At 36.4% G+C, this 18,765-nt stretch overlaps 1 protein-coding gene across 2 annotated transcripts in view; it reads left to right on the top strand.

Annotated features, from left to right (window-relative positions):
- Window positions 1-17,940, top strand: part of LOC149776322 (SWI/SNF-related matrix-associated actin-dependent regulator of chromatin subfamily D member 1-like) — a 135,194-nt gene extending 117,254 nt beyond the window's left edge. For both annotated transcript variants that reach the window (XM_089942817.1, XM_089942816.1), the window contains 4 exons: window positions 2,536-2,616; window positions 12,798-12,920; window positions 14,894-14,995; window positions 16,464-17,940. In XM_089942817.1, coding sequence (XP_089798943.1) covers window positions 2,536-2,616; window positions 12,798-12,920; window positions 14,894-14,995; window positions 16,464-16,517 — 360 coding nt within the window. In that variant the 3' untranslated portion in view covers window positions 16,518-17,940. The remainder of the gene's footprint in view (window positions 1-2,535; window positions 2,617-12,797; window positions 12,921-14,893; window positions 14,996-16,463) is intronic.
- The last annotated feature ends 825 nt before the right edge of the window (window positions 17,941-18,765 follow it).

Genomic DNA, 18,765 nt, shown 5'->3' with positions numbered 1-18,765 from the left:
CATTTCTTATACATTATAGAAGTAAAATACAAAGTGTAGAAAGTCTGCTGGTCACAACGATGACCACAAATGAACTTGAATTTCTCAAGCATATCTGACTTGTTTCTAATCTTCTATTTCATTGATTCATGACAAGATATACATGTTAATGCCTTTCACACATTAGATAAGCTGCATTCCAATCTTTTTATGCAAATGGGTAGTACACTAGCATCAGCTCTAAAGTGACTCTTGGAGTAATTGTGCTTTACACTGAAAACTAGACTTAAGAACATAAAACTTTGAGCTTGAGTGTGACATTTGTGTGAAAACATAGCAGGTGGGTAACATGGACTCTCCTAGTCATTGAGTATGACATTTGTGTGAAAGCATAGCAGGTGGGTAACATGGACTCTCCTAGTCATTGAGTGTGACATTTGTGTGAAAGCATAGTAGGTGGGTAACATGGACAATACTAGTCACTGAGTGTGACGTTTGTGCGAAAGTATAGTAGGTGTGTAACATGGAATCTCCTAGTCATTGAATGTGACGTTTGTGTGAAAGCATAGTAGCAGGGCTCGAAATTAGCGGTAGTCCGCTAGCCCAAGGCTAGCAGATTTTCTGTCGGACTAGTAACTTTCATAATGTTAATAGTCCGATGGGCTAGTAAGTTTCAGTTATCAATAGTGAGCGTTTGTTTATGCCATTCCCTATTAAAGACTTGACTTAGCAGATGTTCTGTAGAATCAAAGCAGTGGCCATTGTAAACACAGACATAAAATATTAGCATGAGAAGATGAAGTCAATTTCTGCCTCTGAAAGGTGTGTTTTTATGACAAGAATCCATCCATTTTGTGCATTTCACTTAACAGCGCAAATTATGATCCCGTCATTAACAATGGAAGTTTGGTAATTGATCCTAATTAATCTGATAATGAATTAAATGAAAAAATGATGTGGTATCACACTTTATTCACTCGACCACAGTAACAAACTACAAAGCAGTATACCACACAAAAAAACATGGCAAAAACTATTCAAAGAAATTAGTTTGCACATTTTTTTGTTTAAGGTTTTTTTCTTTATTTGCTCACTACCCAAATGCTCCAACTGTTGCTTAACTAACATTGTTTATCTGTCTTCAGCACATCAGGTGATAAAAATGTTATAATTTAGGTAATTTTCTCAGGTGAACCAAACTAATTAAACACTATAGCCAATTAACATTTGTAACAAAGGAACATTATAACCAAGTCATTAGAGTATACAGGAATTAGGAATTAGGCCAGGGAAATTAATATTGTAACAAAGGAACATTATAACCAAGTCATTAGAATATACAGGAATTAGGAATTAGGCCAGGGAAATTAATATTGTAACAAAGGAAATGTTGTATCCAAGAATGTAATAAATAATCTATACTGTATTACAATGTCTAGTTGGTCCCACATGAAAATTCTGCCAATCTGACCTGCTGAAAATCTTATTATCACCATTCCTCCAGAACAGATTATACAACTGAGATTATATTACCACTGAAAGACTTCATATGTCTATTTGCTACTAAATAACATTCTGACCCGCATCATAACCACAATGGTTGCCAGGTCAGCAAAATATTGTTTGAATTTTTATTCTGTACATTGAAATGACTTTACATGACAGTTTATAGGAATATAATCAAACTTGTTTTGTGGTTTTGTACATGATCATCTTTTCCAACTTAGGTGTTTTAGAGAGTCTTGAAAGAGAAACATCTTTAGATTTAGAAAATGCATGTTTTACAATCTAAAATGTTCTTTTATTCCATTCAGTAATGGTCATATGTGAACCTTGAAAAAAATTAATTTCATCCTGGAAAAACACTGGAAATGACCTGGAAATTGATCTTAGAAAAGCATGGGAACCATGTATTTAAAAGTTTGTCCCTCAATTCATCCATCCGTCATGAACTTGTCAGGTTTATATAAACAGAGTTGTTTTAGATATCTTCATGAAATTTGTTAGATATTATTTGTATCCTGTAAAAGAGTATGTGTCCCATTGAATATCCCTGACGAGTATGTGTCCCATAGAAGATCCCTGACAACTGTATGTGTCCCATAGAAGATCCTAATAAGAGTATGTGTCCCATAGAAGATCCGGACAGCAGTATGTATCCTATAGAAGATCCTGATAAGCATGTATCCCATAGAAGAGTGTGTCCCATAGAAGATCCTGACAACAGGATGTGTCCCTTAGAAGATCAGCACAAAAGTATTTGTCCCAAAAAAGATCCTAACAAGAGTGTGTCCAGTAGAAAATCCTGACAAGAGTGCAAGTCCAATAGAAAATCCTGACAAGAGTATGTGCCCAATATGAAATTCGACTGTCAGAATAATACTTTTAGAGTTATCTCTCCATATTTTGAGAATTATATTAATATCTTGTGCAGGGTATTCTATGAGTACATATTTACTAACAGAATTCTGTCATTTTTTTCCTGATAACTTTTTCCTAACTTCAGCTACTAAATTGATGAATGATGGTAATCTTTTGTTATATTGATATTTCCAGGATGACACATTGAAGCAGCAGATGAACTCTTTCCTTCTGTCCACGCAGAGTCAACAGGAGATCACAGCTCTTGATAATAAGGTGAGCAACTATTTATTGTTGTTTTCTTCACCAGACTTTGATTATTTATCTAACAGTTAATTCAACATTGTGAATGGTCAGATTTTAATTAGTATTTTCAGAACTTCCTGTCAAATATTGAAATTTAGTTTCCTCCAAACTTCCTGAGCAGTGTCATGAACATTCACATTTAGTACTCATGAAACTTCCTGTGCAATTTCATTAATATTTACATTTAGTAATCATTAAACATGATGAGCAATGTCATGAATATTCAAATTTAATACTCATGAAACTTCCTGAACAAGGTCATGAATGTTCACATTTAGTACTCATGAAACTTCCTGTGCAATTTCATTAATATTAAAATTTAATACTCATGAAACTTCATGAACAAGGTCATGAATGTTCACATTTAGTACTCATGAAACTTCCTGTGCAATTTCATTAATATTAAAATTTAGTACTCCTTAAACATCATGAGCAATGCAGTGAATGTTCAGATTTAATGTTCATGAAACTTCCTGAACAGTGTCATGAGTGTTCAGATTGGTAATCTCGAAACTTACTGAGCAAAAATCTCAAATTCACACTCACAGTTTTGATAGTCTCCAATGTTTATTCAGAAAGAAGGTTAGATCACTGAACTTTCAAGATAGTCTAAAGTTGTGATCTTTTAATGGCTTTCTAAATGTGATGAACATAGATGTCCTCTGAGCATCATAACGGGTCACATACTCAGAAACTGAATTCTGATGCCAAATCAACAAATTATATTGAGAATAATTTACTTTCATTGAAATTGATTAGTATTACTTAAAATTATTTAATATTGAAATTAATGCTTTTATTTCAATTAATTTAATTAATACCATTGAAATTAATGCTTTTATTTCAATTAATTTAAATAATACCATTGAAATTAATGCTTTTATTTCAATTAATTTAATTAATACCATTGAAATTAATGCTTTTATTTCAATTAATCTAATATCATTGAAATTAATGCTTATATTTCAGTTAATTTAATATTGAAATTAATGATTTTATTTCAGTTAATTCAATATCATTGAAATGGACATATGTAGGTTACAAATCATTATGTGATACTGAAATTAGATAACTCGAACCACGCTGGGTGAAGTTATTTAACATGCTAAAAACTTTAAACTTTAAGCTGGAGTTTTGTGCCCAATTTTGTACCCAGCTGGCTCTGGTTTATTGGGTTGAAACCATTCACAGACGTATCAGTGCATCAATAATTCTGCTGTTTTTATGCACACATCGATACTAAATATAAATTCAAAATGATATTTAAGTTTTAAAAGTTACTTTTTCTGTTTAATGGTTATAAATAATTCTTAATTTACAGCTTTATTCTTACATGACTCAGTATGTACCACATTTTAGGTTGTGCTTTGTAATGTCTATTGATATGCAGCATTGGCATATATTGCTTGACCCCTGGGGATTTTTTATTCTAGTTTTTTACTCAAAATGTTTTGAGAATAGGGGGCCAGGTCTCTCAGTCAAATTAAACTTGCACAACACACACTAAACTTAAACATCATTTAGAATCTTCTGATACTGTATTTCGTATGTGTGTAGAGATATCACCAAACAAGACAATCCCCAATTTCAGGATTCTAACATCACTGTGGGGGTGAAGAGATATATTATCTTGTAAAAGCAATAATTTTTTCCATGTCCTAAGACATAGGCATGTAAAAAAGAGTAACTTTCGCTGACCCAACAATTATTATAAAGTTATAAAGTACCATGATTGATTCTGTTATTATTTTGCATGTGTATATTTTCTGATTTCTCCAACAATAAGTTAAATAACAGTAAATACAGACTTCATAATTTGCGGGCCGGTTGATTTTACTAGGGAGACCATGCTGAACTATAATGTACAGTACTTGCACAGTGCAAAGTGTGCATTGCATCACTTAAATCCTTACATATTCCCAAACATATTAAATGCAGATTTTGCTTTATTCATTGTTTCCATCAAATTGCATTCTTCCAGAAAACATTTCAAAGTCCTTAATAGCTGTTTTATTTATGTTGAATCGCGCACTCACAAATTACTCATTTTCAATGATATAAGCAATCCTACAAATTGAGGTAATTTTTTTTAAACGGTATGCATGTTTAATTGTACAAGGCACATTACCATAGTAATTTACATGTTCACAAAGAGTGGTAATAATAAAGGCTAAAATTCTCATAGAGATCAACCAAGATCAACATCAGTCAGTTTTAGTTTTGTGTTTTAGCTGAACAAACATGACTTTCCACACAATGTAAAGCTTGATGTTTTGGCATCTCCTATGTTAATTGTCGGCAAATTTCTTTTGTTTTGTAACAGAAGTACGGGCCAGATAATCATTAAAACCCTGAAAATGGCATGTGGTAAGAGGGAATTTTGACCGGTAACTAGACAAGTACAATGATGTGTAATTGCCTTTTATTCTTTAATCTTAGTGTGATTACCATAGTTGTGTAAAACAGGGTCAAAGGCATACCTATGAACTTTTCAAAAGCCAAGTAGGGAGGCTGAATAAAAAAATAGAGACTGGGACCTAAAATCAGGAGGCATTTTTAAGACCTAGTTTTCACTAAATATTGATTGATCTTCCTGGTCCAATATGTGTGAAATTTGCAAAAAGACTTGCCGTTTCTCCCTGTGATTTGCCCTATTTCCCCTCAGGACATGCCCTATTTTCATATTCTGGTCAGCTGTGGTCAAACTGCACAATAGCTAAAGATTAGTCTTAAATAAACAAGCAAGAAAGCCAGAGTGACTAATTAAAAGTTAATCCTTATCCTGCAACTATTTTGTGAAAACAATTGGCCCTCTGCCTTAATTCAAAGAAAGCATGTTCTACACTATTGTGTATTATGCAAGCACCATCAATTAATTGTCAAATAAAGGATTCCCAATTTTGTTGAACTAAAGGTATCAAAATAGCCAACCTCATGGTACCGTACATGTGGCAACTATTTTCCCCTCTTTTTATATCCGATCTTATTCCCTTATTGTCAACTTGTAAAGTATTTAGTATTGTTTATTATAAAACGTGTATTCTGAATTAGTTTTTTGAGGACACATTTGCTGCATGGTATGTATTTTCATTCCTTCTTTTAATTTAATGATGGTAATTATCATTGATATATACATTATAGAAATTCCAGGTGTTCGCGTGCGTAAGATTCTTTTGTGGGATTGGCACTATAGCAGATGGAGTTACAGCATTCGTAGTGATCATTCTTGGAATTGAAATTTATTGTGGACAATTTTATTGTTTTAGTTTTTGTTCTGGTTTATTTTTTTAATTTTTGTGATATTGTAGAGGTAAAAAAATCATTAAATTTACATGAATAATGTTTAAACTTAACCTTCTATTTAGTGAAGAAGCGAATTCTTCATAGTAAAATAATTATTTCATCACAATAATAATTCACAGGTGATACAACAGAACATGTAGGACGTTTCTTGTTTAGAAGAAATGAAAATCAAAGACAGTATAATAATCGGGAGTTCTCTGCAAAAATTGGAAGATATTATGAAATTGGGAGGTAGACGTGGAGCGACCCCACAAATCGGGAGATTATTGTTCCTCCCTGCATGAAAGTTTTTTAAAGACAACACTAACAGAAAGCAACAGTCAATAAAAAACCTGACTTGCCTGCAAAAATACATGCACACTTTATTATCTCCTAAGGACTGTTCTGGTGGCCTAGTGGTTAGAGCACCCACTTTGGATGCAGGAGGTTGTGGGTTTGAACCCCAGCCAAGTAAGTCATATTACAGACTGATAAAAATGGTACTAACAGCTGCCTCACATGGCACTCAGCATTAAGAGGTTAGTGTTAGGACTGGTCGGTCTGGTGTCAGGATAATATGACTGGGCGGGACATGATGCTACATGTCTGCAGCATGATGCCCACCTCAGTGCTAGACATTTTAAACTGCCACACTGCAGACATCATAGCGATATGACTGAATTTTTAAAAAAGCTACATTTAAAATCCAAATCACACACACACATACACCAAAATAGCCAAGCTCATGCTGCTGTACATATGGCAACTATTTTCCCCTCTTTTGTATATCTGACCTTATTTCCTTACACATACACACACACACACTAAAGCGCTTTCCGTTACAGATCACTGCCATCTCACCTCTGTCTGCATGGGTTTGAGTCTCGAATTCAGCCAATGTGGGTATGTCAAAAAGCTTGCCAGTAGCTTCTTGTGGGTCGGTGGTTCTTTCCAGAGATTTCCCGGGTTCTTCCGCCACCATTAATACTGGCTGCCATGTATAGCCAATCGTGCGCTGAAAAATGGCGTTAAACACTACAACAACAACAATAACACACACATCTCCTGACTAAGTTTTGATTTGAGATTTTTAAAAAAGGTATTATTCACAAAACAATCATCTAAATCAGCTAGGCCATGATAAAATGTAATCATTTGATAAGAGTTTCTCAGATAAGCATTTATTGTAGTGTAAACAGTACAATTTGTATAATGTCCAAAAGAAAATATAGGGTGGACATAGCTGATGAAAATGCTAACCAAAAATGGATTAACCTTTATAAGAAAACATGGCATGAATTTATTCTGGTTCCACTATAATGGTAAACTACATGCCATGTTCTTCCAAGAACAATTTTTGTACCCTGGGATCAGTGAATTTCAGGAAATCAGCCAAGATAATGCATGCCAGTAGCATGGACAATGTGAATTTCAGGAAATCAGCCATGGTTATGCATGCCAGAAGCATGGACAATGTGAATTTCAGGAAATCAGCCATGGTAATGCATGCCAGAAGCATGGACAATGTGAATTTCAGGAAATCAGCCATGGCAATGCATGCCTGCCAGATGCATGGACAATGTGAATTTCAGGAAATCAGCCATGGCAATGCATGCCAGGAGATGGACAATGTGAATTTCAGGAAATCAGCCATGGTAATGCATGCCAGAAGCATGGACAATGTGAATTTCAGGAAATCAGCCATGGCAATGCATGCCTGCCAGATGCATGGACAATGTGAATTTCAGGAAATCAGCCATGGTAATGCATGCCAGAAGTATGGACAATGTGAATTTCAGGAAATCAGCTATGGTTATGCATGCCAGAAACATGGACAATGTGAATTTCAGGAAATCAGCCATGGTTATGCATGCCAGAAGCATGGACAGTGTGAATTTCAGGAAATCAGCCATGGCAATGCATGCCTGCCAGAAGCATGGACAATGTGAATTTCAGGAAATCAGCCATGGCAATGCATGCCAGAAGCATGGACAATGTGAATTTCAGGAAATCAGCCATGGTAATACATGCCAGAAGCATGGACAATGTGAATTTCAGGAAATCAGCCATGGCAATGCATGCCTGCCAGAAGCATGGACAATGTGAATTTCAGGAAATCACATCAGCCATGGTAATGCATGTCAGAAGCATGGACAACGTGAATTTCAGGAAATCATCCATGGTAATGCCTGCCAGTAGCATGGACAATGTGAATTTCAGGAAATCAGCCATGGCAATGCATGCCAGAAGCATGGACAACGTGAATTTCAGGAAATCAGCCATGGTAATGCCTGCCAGTAGCATGGACAATGTGAATTTCAGGAAATCAGCCATGGTAATGCCTGCCAGAAGCATGGACAATGTGAATTTCAGGAAATCAGCCATGGTAATGCATGCCAATAGCATGGACAATGTGAATTTTAGGAAATCAGCCATGGTAATGCCGGCCAGTAGCATGGACAATGTGAATTTCAGGAAATCAGCCATGGTAATGCATGCCAGTAGCATGAATAATGTGAATTTCAGGAAATCAGCCATGGTAATGCATGCTAGTAGCATGAATAATGTGAATTTCAGGAAATCAGCCATGGTAATGCATGCCATTAGCATGGACAATGTGAAGTTCAGGAAATTAGTGATGGTAATGCCTGCCAGTAGCGTGGACAATGTGAATTTCAGGAAATCAGCCATGGTAATGCATGCCAGTAGCATGAATAATGTGAATTTCAGGAAATCAGCCATGGTAATGCATGCCAGTAGCATGGACAATGTGAATTTCAGGAAATCAGCCATGGTAATGCATGCCAGTAGCATGGACAATGTGAATTTCAGGAAATCAGCCATGGTAATGCATGCCAGTAGCATGGACAATGTGAATTTCAGGAAATCAGCCATGGTAATGCATGCCAGTAGCATGGACAATGTGAATTTCAGGAAATCAGCCATGGTAATGCCTGCCAGTAGCATGGACAATGTGAATTTCAGTAAATCAGCCATGGTAATGCATGCCAGTAGCATGGACAATGTGAATTTCAGGAAATCAGCCATGGTAATGCATGCCAGTAGCATGGACAATGTGAATTTCGGGAAATCAGCGATGGTAATGCATGCCAGTAGCATGGACAACGTGAATTTCAGGAAATCAGCCATGGCAATGCATGCCTGTCAGATGCATGGACAATGTGAATTTCAGGAAATCAGCCATGGTAATGCCTGCCAGTAGCATGGACAATGTGAATTTCAGGAAATCAGCCATGGTAATGCCTGCCAGAAGCATGGACAATGTGAATTTCAGGAAATCAGCCATGATAATGCCTGCCAGAAGCATGGACAATGTGAATTTCAGGAAATCAGCCATGGTTATGCATGCCAGAAACATGGACAATGTGAATTTCAGGAAATCAGCCATGGCAATGCATGCCTGCCAGAAGCATGGACAATATGAATTTCAGGAAATCAGCCATGGCAATGCATGCCAGAAGCATGGACAATGTGAATTTCAGGAAATCAGCCATGGCAATGCATGCCTGCCAGAAGCATGGACAATGTGAATTTCAGGAAATCACATCAGCCATGGCAATGCATGCCAGAAGCATGGACAATGTGAATTTCAGGAAATCAGCTATGGTAATGCATGCCAGTAGCATGGACAATGTGAATTTCAGGAAGTCAGCCATGGTAATGCATGCCAGAAGCATGGACAATGTGAATTTCAGGAAATCATCCATGGTAATGCCTGCCAGTAGCATGGACAATGTGAATTTCAGGAAATCAGCCATGGTAATGCCTGCCAGTAGCATGGACAATGTGAATTTCAGGAAATTAGCCATGGTAATGCATGCCAATAGCATGGACAATGTGAATTTTAGGTAATCAGCCATGGTAATGCATGCCAATAGCATGAATAATGTGAATTTCAGGAAATCAGCCATGGTAATGCATGCCATTAGCATGGACAATGTGAATTTCAGGAAATCAGTGATGGTAATGCATGCCAGTAGCATGGACAATGTGAATTTCAGGAAATCAGCTATGGTAATGCATGCCAGTAGCATGAATAATGTGAATTTCAGGAAATCAGCCATGGTAATGCATGCCAGTAGCATGAATAATGTGAATTTCAGGAAATCAGCCATGGTAATGCCTGCCAGTAGCATGGACAATGTGAATTTCAGGAAATCAGCCATGGTAATGCCTGCCAGTAGCATGGACAATGTGAATTTCAGGAAATTAGCCATGGTAATGCATGCCAATAGCATGGACAATGTGAATTTTAGGTAATCAGCCATGGTAATGCATGCCAATAGCATGAATAATGTGAATTTCAGGAAATCAGCCATGGTAATGCATGCCATTAGCATGGACAATGTGAATTTCAGGAAATCAGTGATGGTAATGCATGCCAGTAGCATGGACAATGTGAATTTCAGGAAATCAGCTATGGTAATGCATGCCAGTAGCATGAATAATGTGAATTTCAGGAAATCAGCCATGGTAATGCATGCCAGTAGCATGAATAATGTGAATTTCAGGAAATCAGCCATGGTAATGCCTGCCAGTAGCATGGACAATGTGAATTTCAGGAAATCAGTGATGGTAATGCATGCCAGTAGCATGGACAATGTGAATTTCAGGAAATCAGCCATGGTAATGCCTGCCAGTAGCATGGACAATGTGAATTTCAGGAAATCAGTGATGGTAATGCATGCCAGTAGCATGGACAATGTGAATTTCAGGAAATCAGTGATGGTAATGCATGCCAGTAGCATGGACAATGTGAATTTCAGGAAATCAGCCATGGTAATGCATGCCAGTAGCATGAATAATGTGAATTTCAGGAAATCAGCCATGGTAATGCATGCCACTAGCATGAATAATGTGAATTTCAGGAAATCAGCCATGGTAATGCATGCCAGTAGCATGGACAATGTGAATTTCAGGAAATCAGTGATGGTAATGCATGCCAGTAGCATGGACAATGTGAATTTCAGGAAATCAGCCATGGTAATGCCAGCCAGTAGCATGGACAATGTGAATTTCAGGAAATCAGTGATGGTAATGCATGCCAGTAGCATGGACAATGTGAATTTCAGGAAATCAGCCATGGTAATGCATGCCAGTAGCATGGACAATGTGAATTTCAGGAAATCAGTGATGGTAATGCCTGCCAGTAGCATGGACAATGTGAATTTCAGGAAATCGGCCATGGTAATGCCAGCCAGTAGCATGGACAATGTGAATTTTCAGGAAATCAGCCATGGTAATGCATGCCAGTAGCATGGACAATGTGAATTTCAGGAAATCAGTGATGGTAATGCATGCCAGTAGCATGGACAATGTGAATTTCAGGAAATCAGCCATGGTAATGCATGCCAGTAGCATGAATAATGTGAATTTCAGGAAATCAGCCATGGTAATGCATGCCAGTAGCATAGACAATGTGAATTTTAGGAAATGATGTGTTGGCTAGCTATATTGCATATGGAAAAACACTGGAAATTTTCAACCATGCTGCAAAAAAGCAGATGAAACCCTTTTTTAATACTTACACTATCAAACTGTTCAGTCTTTGAATGAACTGAGCTTGCTGAATTTAACATGATAACTGAAGGATGGTTGGCTGTTGGGATTATGCCAGATGAGGCCACTGATATATAAATGCAGAAATACTTTATTCTTTGTTTTATATTTGAAACATGGTGAATTGAAGAATTCTTTTTGGGATACTAAGATTTATTTTGGGGAAACTAATCAGTGTATCTGCATCCAATATAACTGTACTACTCCTTGCCAAGTTAGATTTGAATAGGATTTCCCTGGAAAATGTGTATGGTATAGAGCTTCTGTTACAATAGGGAAGAATAATAGCATAACAAATTCTGTGAAGACTTCATCATCATACTTGCATGAGATGCACTCTTTAGCTCACCATCATGCACTTGCTTGCATGGATGCAGCAAGGATAGCCCATAAATTAGTTACTAAAAAAGTATTCCTTGCAAGTATATTCAAAAAATCAACAATGCACTCATCAGCTCTAAAATTCTGGCAGGATCTAATGGACAACACAAAACTGACCCCATTATAAGTTTACCATGTTGACTGGCTTTCCACAACTGCAGCTAATAAAAGTGTACTGCACTCTCTCATCTTGAGGACCCAAGTGGTCCAAAGTGCTCATCATTATGGATTTCTGCCATCTCACCTGTCTGTGTGAGTTTGAGTCTCAGGCTAGGCTAACATGGGTACATGAGAAAGCCTTCCAGTAGCTTTTCATAGGTCAGTGGTTCTTTCCAGGGTTTTCCAGGGTTCTTCCTCCACCAGTTACACTGGCCACCATGTATAGCCTATCTTGTGCTGAAAAATGGCGTTAAACCCAACAACAACAACAAGTCTCTCATCTTGCTGTCACATGCTTGAGGTGCAGTCCAATTCAGATATCTCATTATAGACGGCCATGACTTCTTAAAAATGTATTTTTCTGACTCAATTCCTTAGTGAAGGTTTCAGACAAATTGGAGTGTTAAGCAAAACAATGCTATACATAAATGTGTGACAAGTTGATGCATTTTTGTTGTCAATCCAAGTCCAGTACTTAACAGAGAGTCCATGTTGGGGCCCTACCAGTGCTCATATTTTGTACTGATTACAGTGCTATTAATTTATTTTAGAGAATTAATTATTTTAATTTCCTGAGAAGAATCTAAGATTTAGAAGTATATTTAATATTGTGTGTCACCTGAATGTTTTGGCAAATGTCATGACAGCTTAGGCAGTCATAAACCTGTTTAAGAAAAAAATTTGAGGAAGACAATTTTAAGTGCATCATGCAAGAGAGACCTGAATTATCCATTTTTGTTTCCTTCCAGATTCATGACACTGTGGAAACCATCAACCAGTTGAAAACCAACAGGGAGTTCTTCCTCAGCTTTGCCAAAGATCCACAGGAGTTCATCAACAACTGGCTCATTTCACAGACTCGAGATCTCAAGGTATTGAGACTGATTGATGCTGTAATTGAGACATTCCCTTACAACTATGTAGGCATCATGACCAGGTTAAAAAAACATGAGGCATATTTTCAGAGGATGGTCATTAGCTCAATTAATAAAGCTGTGAACAGGAAAAAAGATGTCAGTCAAAATAGCTAATTGCAAGAAAATCATGCATCCATGATTTTATTCATAGAGTAGCCAGGGCAGATAATTTTACAGAGTTTTAGATCTATAGTTTATGGACATAGAATTTCTTTCTTTTACTGAAATTTATTTAGAATATACTCTTTGCTTGTTGCTCACTAAATGTACGTATTTTAAAAGCCAAGTATTTTGTATGTTTGGAAGACGGCGGTTTTACAAGAAATCTTCTTTGCAATATGGATATAGTGCTTGTATCAGCCATGTTGAAAATTCCAGCATGGAACAGGTTGTACAGTAGAAGCCACTACCATCTGCCATAATAGTGTCAAAACTGTATCCGTTATATAATGTAGCCTGGTTTTAGTCCCAATACCTGCACCAGCACAAGTATCAAAGATTGGTGGATTCAGCAACTGCTCTGGTCCCCATTGTCCTAAAACTATCTGAATGTGAAGATTAAATAAACTCATACTCATATTTCAAAACTTTAGTCTTCTGTGTGCCATGAAACTCTCCATATATTCTTTGTATATTCAGCAAAATGACAAGGATAATGATAAACTCTAAAACAATTTTAAATGTTGAAGTCTGAGTTTGTAATTAAACGCTAAAACAATTTTTAATGTTGATTCTCAAGTTTGATATGTGAAATCACTTATTTGATTCTTGAGCCTGATCCTTTTTTTTTCTTGTCAGACAATTATGTGACTCCATGGCCTGATCATTCTTGTCAGGCAGTTAGGTGACTCCATGGCCTGATCCTGTATTCTTGTCAGACAGTTATGTGACTCCATGGCCTGATCCTGTATTCTTGTCAGACAGTTGGGTGACTCCATGGCCTGATCATTCTTGTCAGACAGTTAGGTGACTCCATGGCCTGATCCTGTATTCTTGTCTGACAGTTAGGTGACTCCATGGCCTGATCCTGTATTCTTGTCTGACAGTTAGGTGACTCCATGGCCTGATCCTGTATTCTTGTCAGACAGGTGACTCCATGGCCTGATCCTGTATTCTTGTCAGACAGTTAGGTGACTCCATGGCCTGATCATTCTTGTCAGACAGGTGACTCCATGGCCTGATCCTGTATTCTTGTCAGACAGGTGACTCAAGGTTCAGATCTGTATTCTTGTGAGATGGTTAGGTGTCTGAAGGGTCTGATCCTATTTTCTTGTCAGACAGCTGTGTGACTCATGGGCCTAATCATGTATTCTTGTAAGACATTCTGTTACTTCAGGGCCTAATCCTGTATTCTTGTCAGACAGAAATGTGGCTCTTGGGCCTAATCCTGTATTCTTGTCAGACAGTATGTGACTCTTGGGCCTAATACTGTCAGACAGTTATATGACTTCAGGGCCTGATCTGTATTCTTGTGCTCATGAAGTTTTTTGAGCAAGAAACTAAAGCTTTGAAAACTTGGATGGTCTGTGACTTTACTTGGAAAAACATAGCATCATAAAACTTGCAGGATTTTCTTCACTTGGGTCCTGCTTCATCTTTGCTAAATTTCATTGTTTTAGCTGTACTCTAATTTCTGATTTTAAGGTCCAGAGTTTGAACTTAATTTTCTTGCTGAAAACATCAGGGACTTAATTTTATCATAGTTGTACACCTGATATCACCATCAGTGATGTAGATATATCAGATCAGTACTATCAGATCAGTCAGTAGATTCCATTATGACACTATCTTACCATACTGTATGCTCGCAGAAACTACAACAACATCAAGGGAGCCACTTCTCTACAAAGGAAGGAAAATGGTAATAAATCGTGGAGATTTGCTAGTAAAAATATATTTCTATTATGTGTTCACGTTTTGTATTTCAGACAATGACTGATGTGGCAGGAAACCCAGAAGAAGAGAGGCTTGCCAATTACTATTATCAGCCATGGTCACAGGAGGCAGTGTGTCGATATTTCTATGGGAAGGTAAGATTTAAATAATTTGAATTTTTAAATAAAGGTGTAGTTGACATACATTTTAATGTGCAGATTACTAGATTGGACATGCATAAAGTATACCTGCAGCTACAGAAAGCACATATTGCTGGGTTGGATACACATAAATAATACAAATAATACCAATAACTACAGAAGCACAGATTGCTGGATTGAACAGACATAAGTAAACTAAAAAAAACTAGATAAAGCACAGATTGCTGGGTTCAATATACGTAAAGAATACCAAAAACTACAGGAAGCACAGATTGCTGGATTGAATATACATAAAGAATACCATAAACTACAGAAGTACAGATTGCTGGATTGAATAGACATAAAGGATACCAAAAACTACAGAAGCACAGATTTGCTGGGTTAGACACACATTAATAATACCAAAAACTACAGAAGCACAGATTGCTGGATTGGATATACACAAAGGATAACTAAGTCTACAGAAAGCACAGTCACAATACGTGTTATTTTATGTCCATCTCCTGCATTTAATGACAAGAACTATGTTTGTCTGTTGGCTGTCACTCCAAGGTTATTTCAAGTCTATGACTTTCACCTTTTAAAATTTTTATATTTTAAGAACAATGATTTTTAACAGAATAGTGCAAAAATAATTTTTTTTTATCAGCTCGTTATATTACCTCTCCTTTGATATCATAGAAAGAAATGTTTCTGTCATTTTTTTTTTTGTTTCATGTTATTTATCCCCAGTCACAATAGGTATGTGGGTGAGTGGGTAGTTATGTAGTTAGGTGGTTTAGCACCAAAAACGGGCCAAGATCACTTTGGTTTGAATTAATTTTCTTCATGGTAATGCTTACAGTGGCTATTGGAGACTAGTTAAAGTTGAGTTATGTAATCAACGAAAATACACTAATTTTTGATCTACAACATGGACTCCAATGGACACTCTTAGAGGATTTTAGTATTTAGAATATCATTTGAAGAACTGTATTGATGAACAGGTTTATTACTATATATACTTGCTTATATGTCGAGTCCAACTACAAACTGCACAGACCCAGATCTGTGCAGTGTAATAGGAATAATCAGTAGACCCAGAACTGTGCAAGGTAATAGGAATAATCAGTAGACCCAGATCTGTGCAGTGTAATAGGAATAATCAGTAGACCCAGATCTATGCAGTGTAATAGAAATAATCAGTAGACCCAGATCTGTGCAGTGTAATAGGAATAATCAGTAGACCCAGATATGTGCAGTGTAATAGGAATAATCAGTAGACCCAGATCTGTGCAGTGTAATAGGAATAATCAGTAGAATAATCACTAGACTGATCTGCCAGCATCTTGTGCGATGGCAGATCATGGTCTGATTTTTTTCCATTGGACTTGACTCTTAATCAAGTATGTATGGTTTATCAGACTGAAATTGATTTTGGCAGTAAATGCCGGTTTAATATTTTCTCTTTTTTATTCTCCAGGTTCAGCAGAGAAGGATGGAGCTTGAACAAGCACTTGGAATACGGAACACATGATTTGCTGTTATCCGATTCTTATCGCATTAAGGATGAATTAGATCAAGGAGTTTGTAACTTTAATTGTACACATTTTTTACTTAAGAACTTCGACAGTACAATGAGCGTTTGCATTTCGTCTTTGTCCATTTAATCTTACAAGCAAAACAAAACCAGCCGGTAATGTGCATACCATTTCTTTGAGGTTGTTTTTAAAACAGACAATAAGCTATGTTTATCTTTAATTTTATTCCCTTTTTCATGGAAATACAATCTGATTCGGTCAAGGTCTGATTGGTACCAATACGAGGTCATGTTCTGTTTAGCATATGATCACCAATCAAAATAAAGCTTTCATATTTATGAAAATAAAAAACATCACTGGTAACTTGTCATTACTTATGATAACTTGTTTTGACACCAAATTGCAAGCTCTATCTGAAAGGCTGCTAAAAATAAATGAATGTTGCAGAGTCAGCAAAATATGAACTTCTGTGCCTTTCAGATCTTTCGTGTCAGATATCATGATTTTAATCTGATGTGTTTAAACCTTTCTTTATTCTAAAATCACTCTCATTTTAAGCCTGTTATACTTTTGCAATTTCAGGCTAGTTATACTTTTGCAGCTGTATAAAAATTGAAGTTTGTCACTAGTGAACAAAACCAGTATTGGTTTTTAAAATTTTTATTAAGGAGAGGAAGTCAGTAGAATTCCAGTTCTCTACAAATTTATTAGATTTTTCCCCATCTTTGTTATTGGTGCACAGTGTGTTGATGTAAGGCTGTGTTGATGTAAGGCTGTGTTCATGAATGAATTATAGAATATTTTTTATCAAGAAAGGTCTTCTTATTTTTCATTGTCCAAATTGTGCATAAATTACATTAAAACACAAGTCAGGACAGGAAGTTATGTTGTTAGATCAACATTGTCATCATTTTGTTGTTATTATGTCATTGTCATTCAACAAATGAAAGAATTGTTTGGTATTTAATTTTATATCATACTCATTTAGTCATACATTTTTGATAGCATTCAGTTTCCATATTGCACACCCAGAATGGAACCATTTTGTAAAATCTTCATATGTTGGAACAGAATATTGGTTAAAATTCAGTAATTAAAACAAACCAATGTGCTTTAAAGATATTTTATTTAATTACAGAAATTTCTATAAAAAGTTTAATTGAAATGATTTTTTCCAGGGCATGTCACATGCACACACATCCATGGGTTAATGTAAGATTTTTCAGTGGTGAAAGTTGAAAATTCAGAGGTTATTATGCAAACCTTGTACAGCTACTTTCATTCTGATAACCAAGCTTTGTTACCAGCCATTTTGTCATGAATCTGTCATTAAAAATTCATTCCTTAAATTTGAAGAATCTGCATTGTTTTATTGTTGTTAGCATGCGAGAAGAATGAGAAATAAAAATCTGTACTTCAGATCTAAAATTGTCATTTAAATCTCGTGCAGATTGTCCTACATTAAAAAGACATCTAGTACTAAAATAATAAACATATTATCTATCCTGTGGGTTCTTCCTCCACCATTAATTCTGGCTGCCATGTATAGCCTATCGTGTGCTGAAAAATGGCGTTAAACCCCACATCAACATCAACATTTTCTATCCTGTGACTTCAAATCCCAAGGAATGATGTGTTTGCAAGGAGTATATAAAGGTAACAGTTTGTTGTTGGGAAATTGTTGTCAAAGTTCAAAGCTGAATATTCTTTGAAGACCAAATTTACAGTTGACCGCATTTGTACCAATAATTTTGGTGTTAGAATTTGATTTTGTTGTAATGAATGTCATTGTAGCGAGAGTTGATTATACTAACAATTCATGAAATTGAGGTGGAATAAACTTGAAAAACTGTATGAAATCATCACCCTGAGATAATTCACCAGGCATTATTGCAGCAGCTGGAACCTAAGATTGGGCTTCTCCAGTGCCTAAGTGTTAAAGTGTCCACTTCGGATGTGGCAGGTTGCAGGTTTGAAGCCGCACAGTCATACCAAAGACTTATGGAAATGGTACAAGCAGCTGCCTTGCTTGGTGCTTAGCATTAAAAGATTAGTGTTAGTACTGGTTGGTCTGTTGTCAGGATAACGTGACTGGGTGGGGCATGATGCCCCAGTGCTAGACATCACACTAAACTGCGACACTGCAGACATTGTAGCAGTATGAATGAAAAATTGTTAAAGCTGCCATAAAAATCCAAATCACACACACACATACACAAACCTAGGATTGAACCTAAGGTTATT

This window comes from Sinohyriopsis cumingii, chromosome 18 (genome assembly GCF_028554795.1).
Source record: "Sinohyriopsis cumingii isolate HCF-2022 chromosome 18, ASM2855479v2, whole genome shotgun sequence".
Taxonomy (NCBI): domain Eukaryota; kingdom Metazoa; phylum Mollusca; class Bivalvia; order Unionida; family Unionidae; genus Sinohyriopsis; species Sinohyriopsis cumingii.
Note: the sequence above shows the minus strand (reverse complement) of the source record. Positions and strands in the feature narration are given on the sequence as shown.